A 7,752-nucleotide genomic window follows, 5' to 3' on the forward strand; every position below is an offset into this window, starting at 1 on the left:
GGATCCCTGGAAGTGTCCAAGGCCAGGCTGGACGGGGCTTGGGGCAGGCTGGGATAGTGGAAGGTGTCCCTGCCCTGGCTGGGGCTGGGACAGGATGGGCTCGCCAGACTGTCTGTGGTCCCTGAGCTCAGTCTGTAGCCTGTGTGGGCCTGCTGCATTTCCTCAGATCTCTTCATCATACTTTACCCTTTCCTTCTGTCAACTTCAATTCATTCAGTGCTTGTTTGTCACAGTATCTCTGGCTATCCACAGGCTATTTTTGCTGGAAGTTGGGTACACGCCGTTGTCTTCCATGGCTCACTTTGGGTTTAACATGTGCAAATCCCACTGTCCTATCTGGGTTTTGTATATAATGCAGTGTCAAAAATACCAACAGTAGTAGCCAGGATCACTCAATAAGACATGAACAGGCAATGAATAATGTATGGGACTTTGGAGTTCTAAACTGATCGTGGGGTTTTTTCATGCTTGTTTTAAGAAAGTACCTGAAACTGGTGTTCTGTACATTTGAGCTGCACTAGGTGTGATTCTGGTGCTTTCCCCCCCATACAGAGAAGCACCATGGTACTGCTTCTGTCCTGGTTTTTATACATGCATTGTTTTAGGAAATAATTTCACTTTTACATCTGTCCATTTTTAATCCTGATGTTGAAATCATTCTCCAGGTTTACTTCTCCATTAGTTGCTTGCACTGGGAATCACCACCTGCCCCAGCAGCCTTGGTGCCCAGTGTGTAAGGATTGTATCACACTTTAATCCCAGTTTTTTCATTTATACACAACCTTCCAGGCCAGTGACCTCTGCAGACTCAGAGCTGCTTCCCTCAAGGACTGGGCTGGAAGAGGTCTCCCTGTATCCCATTAAACACCAGCTCTGAGCTGACATCACACCAGTAATCTCTCACTGTGTGCCTGGGTGATTGTCTGCTCATTCCATATATCCAGCTAATTCCTGTTTTTCTTGTGCATTGTTTCAGGATATGAAACCATTCTTAATTTTTTGTTGGGAGATGAAAATACTGGATTTGGGACATTTTGAAAACTGTTAAAACTTAATAGGAAAGCAGAGTGTAAAGCCAGTTGGATGAGTTTCCAAGCTGAGAGGCAAGGGCAGGCCTGTGCTGGGCTCCCTCCTGTGCCAGCAGGGCACCCTCTGCAGGCAGTGCCAGGCACCAGGACAGCGTTGGATTACTCCAGGGTGTGCCAGGGTGTGCAAAATGCCAGGCCTCAGGAAAAGTGGATACTAACCCTTCCACTGAGTGAGTGCTCTCGTGCTTTTAGAGAAATCTTGTGTTGGTGCCTGTGGGCAATCCAAGGTGGAGCTGTTTGGGTGCTCACTCCAGCCCTTGCCGGTGGAGAGAGGAGTGTGGGACAGTCAGGCGTCACGAGGTCAAGTGCTGGGTGACAGAGCACATCATTCCTGCATGGAGGTGCTCCACAAGCCTCCTTCAACCCCTGCCCAAGCCCTCTCCCTTCTCCCCCCTTTCTCTCCAGCTGGAACTACCACAGACCCCGACTGCCTCCACCTGCGATCTGCTCTCATGTAGGATCTTCCTGTTTCTTTCCTCTCTGCTGCTGACTCACTCCTTTCCTACTCCACAGGCCGGTTCTTTGATGAGAATGAATCCCCTGTGGACCCGCAGCAGGGTTCTAAACTGGCAGATTATAATGGGGATGATGGGAACGTGGGTGAGTATGAGGCAGACAAACAGGCCGAGCTGGCTTACAATGAGGAAGAGGATGGTGATGGTGGAGAAGAAGACGTCCAAGGTGAGCTTGGGCCTTACCTCCATCCCATTGTGATAAATCCATGCTGAGTTACTTGTTGAATTTGTGTAAAGCCTTGCTGGTTTAGCTGATGACAAATTGCTCAGACAGCACAAACAAGCTTGAAATTTGGTCTCACTCTCTGTGGGACAGCAACAATGCAACAGCCTTGAGTGAGAGGGTTTTGGCACCTCACTGCAGTTGTGTATGGTTCCTGCTAGGAAAAGCAAGACTCTAAATTCTAAACATGGTTTTACCCAAACCCCCAGCTCTGGCCCCTTGCTGGGAGGGCTTTGGGCCTTGACATTCCTAAATTGTCAAATAGAGGAATATAGTGGTTTGACTCCTGCTCTTGTCACACCTGCCTGGAGCTGGTGTGCAGTGAGGCCTCAGGTGGTGATTCCAGGTGTAACTTTTGTGCATTATACACAGATTCAACAGGCTTGTGGTGTTCCTGCTAACCCACCTCGGAGCTCCTGATCCAGTGCTGCCTAACACCTGTGTGTGCATGGCCATTCCCTGTCCTGCATGTAGCTCCCTCGCTTGCCTCTGCCTGCCTTGTCTGCCTTCTCCATCCAGCTTTTGGGGATATTTGTGACAGGCCTGCATGTCTGTAGGGCGAGAATGTTGTGTAAACATAGAGAATATTTCCAGTTAAATGAAAGCGTAAAATAAAGAGGGGAAAAAAAAAATAGGAAATGGGACAAAAATCCTACAGGTTCCCTGATTTTGACCCTCATACTGAGTTATATAAGTTAATAAGCTTTTAGCTGGAGGTTTTTCAGGCACCGTATTTAACTGGCATCTAAGCGAAATGAATCGGCAAAGCCAGTAAAAAGCAGCTGATTGTGTGAACACGCAGCTAAGTGCAGTGTCAGCAGGCTGGGCTGGGCTGGGAGTTTGAAACTCATGCACAAGTGAAAGAATAGGATGGACCAGAACCTGTAGCAATTAATTAACTTACTAACGAACTGCAGTGCCTGCTGTTCCAGCTGCAGCCTGTTCTGTGCCCCTCGTGCTCAGAACTCAGAGGGGGTTTGTGTGTCACACCTGGCCTTCTGGCAGGTGGTCCCTGGGCTGGCAGCTGCTCATCCAGGCTGGCAGCTGCACAAAGGCACAGGGGGATGCAGAGCAGCCTGGTCCAGTAGCAAGTGTCCCTGCCCATGGCAGGGAGTGGAATGAGATAGGCTTTAAGGTCCCTTCCCACCCAAACCATCCTGGGATTCTGTGATTGACAGCGTTTCTGTCCGTGCTGGGGCCATGGGAGCCATGCTCCTAATGGTGCTGGGCTGTTGTGGACAGAGAGTGCAGGGTGTCCTGTGTGTCCCTGAGCCCTGCAAGCCCTGGCAGTCCTGTGGGTGGGGGTTTCATAGTTCAGTTCCATTCTCCTCAGTCAGCAGTGGGTCCTGCCCAGCTCCTCGCTGCAGTAGTTCCGTACCAGAATTCCGTAATTCAGGATGCAGCTCTGGAGGTTGTAACTGGGGTTGAGTCTGTGCTAACTGGTGCCATCTGCCTGGGTTAGCCTGGGTGCTCTGGACTACCTTTTCTGTGAAGATATGTTCCCAGTATCCAATGTGACCCTCCCCTGGCACAGCTTGAGGCCGTTTCCTCTTGTCCTGTCCCTTGTTCCCTGGGAGCAGAGCCAGACCCCCACCTGGCTGCCCCTGTCAGGTGGCTGTAGGTGGCTGCCACACGGTGCAGGGATGAAGCACCCTGACTCTGTCCCCATCCCACACAGCTCTTGTTGCCCCTTGGAGCTCTGTGCTGCTTCGTCAGCATGAGTACCTGGCTGTGGGGGCCTTCACAGGGGAGCTGATGGCTCGGGCAGCAGCTGTGCCATGAAGTTACAGTGACATGGGCAGCATTCCCCAATGCCACTTGGGAAAGGGTGGGCGTGATACAGCTATAAGTGGTGGAAAAAATGTTAAACCACAGAGATTGGGCTTGTGTAACTTGTACTGTGAGTGGTGGTTGAAAAAACAGAGCTCTGATTGACAGTGACCCCATAAAACCATTTCCCATCCAGGTGGGGTCCCTGCAAGGTCCCTGCTCTGGTGGCTCGGAATTTGGACTTGGGGAAGATCCTTTTCCTGATGAACCCCTCTGTGTCTGTATAGACAGACTGGATTAAGAGCTGGTGGTAAAGGTTAAAGGGTGACTTCTGGAAGCTTCTTCCTGAGGGATGGTCTGAGCAGAGTGTGTTACTACCTCAGACCACATTTCCCAAGCTTTGTTCTGGTTTTCCTTAATAGCTTATTGTGTTGGCTTGAGCTGTGATTTAAGTGTGGCCAGTGGTGCTTCCAGGGTCAGTATTCCAGAAAAAGTGGCTGTTTCAGGCTTCATATTCATTTGTCTGCAGGGCAGGAGAGGGCAGAACTGGGGGGTTGGGGGGAGGGTGGTTGTAATTGTTTAGGGAGGGGAAAAAAAACAAGAGAGAATTTCTGCCTAAAAGCCGTCAGGAAAACATCACCCAGGTCTGCATCAGGCTGAACAGAGCCTGTGGCATGTGCCACAAAGCCACTGGAGTCCACATGGTTTCTGTTGCCTCTAGGAATGTGCAGGCTTAGGTTGAAATTGTTCAGGGAAAATACCCAATATGGGGGATGTTTCTTGGGGCAGGGCAGCACCCAGCCTGGTTCTTTTGCTCAGGCACCTGCAGAAGGGCAAGGGGATGTTTGAAGGTGGCAGCTTATAAAATGTCTGTTAATAAACTCCAGGATGTCCTGGTGCTGTGGTGGTGTTTTCTTATGGAACAAACCTGTGTCATGCAGGTGAACTCCAGCCTTTTGCTGCTGGAGCAGCCCTCAGGTCCCTGCCTGGCTCCTGGGGTGCTGGGGTGAAGGTGTGGAGAGCTGCAGGCAGCTCGGCAGCCGGCGGAAGATGAATTAACTCAACTTGGATTTCCTTTGCTGTGAACAAGAGTCTTTCCTAATATAAAGGATTAGCACTGAGGTGCAGGAGAAGCTTATTCGTTGGAACAAATGGAAGTTTTAGGGTTTTTTCACTTTTTGAGGGAAGGAGGCCCTTGGTCTGGAAGGGGTCCCAGTGCTAGTCCCTGAGGTTCCCAGCCTCTGTGAAGCCTTACAGTGTCAACTCTGGGAATGGGACTGTCTGCAGGAGTTGGGTTTTAGTGGGGGAGTTTGAAAGCTTGATAGGCAGTCTCAAAGCCCAGCAGCTGGTGTGACTGTGTTGCAGTGTCTGAAGTCAGGCAGTCTGTGAAGTGGGGCTGCCCTGCAGCCAGAGATCCCCACCTGGAGCACTGACCGCTGGGCTGGAAGCACAGCCACACATCCTGTGCCTGCTGACTCTGTCCCATCACCAGCCCCGGCCAGCTTGGTGCTGTGCCCTTTAGCAGCATGTCCTGGGAAACTGTACTTTGATATTTTTTCAGTGATACCACATCAGATCAGATCTGAGAATTTTGATTGTAATCTTAATTACAATCTGTTATTGCAGATGATGAGGAGCGAGACCTGCAGAACGACCTGGGGGACTACAGCAAGTCCCGCCTCAGTGACGGGGTCCTGTAGGCCCCGGTCACAGACAGCTCAACCCAGCAACTTGAGGTGCTGCAAAACTGAACCTGTTTTACTCCAGTGTTTCCTGCTTCCAAGGAAGCTGAGGATCAAGTGCCGAGTGTGCTCAGCAGCAGGTGAAGAGGACCCGCTCTGTACATATGTACATATTTGTACTATTGTAGGTTGTATTAAACCCACATCTTTGCTGTTATATGGAGCTGGTTACTCAGCCTGGTCCTTATCTGAAATAATCTCCACCCTTAAACCCAGTCTCTAAACACAGGCTGAACTGTTTCTGCCATTTAGAACACTTGGAACCTGGAGAACTTGTACAGTTTGTACCTGATGTAACAAAGCTGCTGTGGAAGCCATGTACAGCCAAGGACTCCTTTTCTACAGTCCCACCTGTGTGGCAGAACTGCTGCTCCCAAGTGCTGGGGTTTGTACAGCAGGTGAGAATGGAACGTCAGAGGGACTGGGAACTGAATGGTTCAATAACTGCTCCTTCCTCCTGCAACCCAGCACCACATCCCATTGAACTCCTGTACAGTGACCACATCTTGTAGCTAGAGCTGGAAATCTATAGTAGGACTTGAGTAATTTGATACATCCCAAAAAAGTTGTGCAACTAATAGCTTGATTTAAAAGGTGATACAAATAATTCGCAGCTTGTAGGAAATCTTCGTGTTAAAGAGAGTAAGTGTGTCAGTAAGAGGCACATCTCCAGCAGCTGTGTCCCTCGATGGAAGGACCAGCCCATACCCAGCTAAACATGCTGTAGGTGCTGGTGTGCTGTCCCAGAGTGTCCATCCCAGGTCCAGCCACTCTAGTTAATTTCCAGTTTGATCCCTTGACCTGAACACCCACCACATTCCATGGTTTGGTTTTCTCCATCAGATCTGTAAGTCAGACCCTTTTCTGTATTCTGTGTTCAAGCACTTCCAGAATTGATGGAGATGATTCCACTTTTCTGCAGTGGTGGGAACGAAGGAGATTGTCCCCCCTGCTCCCCCAAGGGCTCCTGTGGACACAGGCTGTAAGCCCTGATGAGGGTGATTGAACTCATCCCTGTGCTCAGGTGCTGGGCTGAAATAGTGGGTCAGGTTTGCTCCTTGCCAGCTCAGTGAAGCTCTTAAATAAAGTTCAGTGCTTGTACAATTATGTTATGGGGTTTTAAGACAATTTATTACTACTTCAAGTGTCAATGGCAAAAAAAAAAAAAATTCCTCCCAGTTTCTGCATTTAAAAAGTGGAACTCCAGCTCAGCGCTGTGTCCCGGTTCCAGCTGAACCCCATGTTCTCCAAAGTAGTGCAGCATCACACAGCACAGCTTGGGGAGACCCCTAAATTAAAGAGCTTCTCTGCCTTTTCTTTTTCTTTGCATTCTATGTATTCTCTTTTTTTCCTCTTTCTGTCAGAGTGATTACTCTGCTTCGCCCTAGTGAGGCCACAGCTGGAGTATTGTGTTCAATTCTGGGCTCCACAGCTTAGGAAAGACAGGGGGCTACTGGTGAGGGTCGAGGAGGCCACAAAGATGATGAGGGGTCTGGAGCATCTCTCTAATCAGGAGCTGCAGATTCGTGGGCCCGCAGCTGTCCCTGCAGCCAGGCTGTGTGGCAGCACTTGGGCTCTGAGCACCGAGAATGACAAACCAGCTCGGGTTTGTTTTGAAAATGCTGTTCCAACATCCGTGTGCCGTTTGTGTGCAGCCGATTCCCGTTTCCATGGCAATGGCAGCACAGACAACGCTGACAGATCTCGAGCAGCTGCTTCCCTCAGCACCCAGCGACACTGGGAATCAAACTGGCTCTCACATTCTGGGGTCCACAGGAGAAATCCAACAAAGCCTCTTCCCACCATGGCCCAGCCCAGATTTTAACCAACATGCCCAGGTAGCTCCAGCAGCACACCCAGTCCTGCGTCTGAGGTTCTAGTTATAAATCCCATTGTATCCACGTGGCAATGCATTTAAAACAAGGAGCAGGGAGCTGAGATTCGGCTGCCAAGGCTGAGGGATGAGTTCAGGCAGTGTGAGAAATGCATGCACCTCCACCCAACAGCCAAAGAAACAACTCCAGTTATTCCAGCCAGTCCTAGCTGCCCAATTTTGGAGGTTTTCAGCAAACAGGCTCTGCCAAAGCTTTCCCAAAGTCACATGGATCCCAGAAAAACAAAGAATCACTGATGAACCCATTTTAATTTCAAAATGAGGAAAACCAAACTGATGGGCAGGATCTTGCCAAAAGGTGAAACCCAGTTCTGGATGAAACAAACCCCCACATTTTTCAGCATTTTAACAGCCATGAAGAGCTTTTGATACTTTGAAGTGACAAGAAACAGACACGAGATAATGGTTTGTGGATTTTATTAAATGTTACCATTTTACATTTTCATATATGCAAACACAGCAACAGTGGGAAATCCAAAGCCTGCAGGACAGAAGAGCTTGTGAGTGAGGGTTCTGCAGT

The 7,752-nt window shown here is 49.6% G+C and overlaps 1 protein-coding gene across 2 annotated transcripts in view; it reads left to right on the forward strand.

Moving 5' to 3' along the window:
• Nucleotides 1-6,447, forward strand: part of CASC4 (cancer susceptibility candidate 4) — an 18,742-nt gene extending 12,295 nt beyond the window's left edge. Inside the window, exons 9-10 of one of the 2 annotated variants that reach the window (XM_008637357.2) lie at nt 1,602-1,769; nt 5,223-6,447. In XM_008637357.2, the coding sequence (XP_008635579.1) occupies nt 1,602-1,769; nt 5,223-5,296 (242 nt within the window). In that variant the 3' untranslated portion in view covers nt 5,297-6,447. The remainder of the gene's footprint in view (nt 1-1,601; nt 1,770-5,222) is intronic. The other variant, XM_017738422.1, reaches the window with a different exon arrangement.
• Nucleotides 6,448-7,752: the final 1,305 nt, after the last annotated feature.

Source organism: Corvus brachyrhynchos, unplaced genomic scaffold, assembly GCF_000691975.1.
Source record: "Corvus brachyrhynchos isolate BGI_N302 unplaced genomic scaffold, ASM69197v1 scaffold200, whole genome shotgun sequence".
Taxonomy (NCBI): domain Eukaryota; kingdom Metazoa; phylum Chordata; class Aves; order Passeriformes; family Corvidae; genus Corvus; species Corvus brachyrhynchos.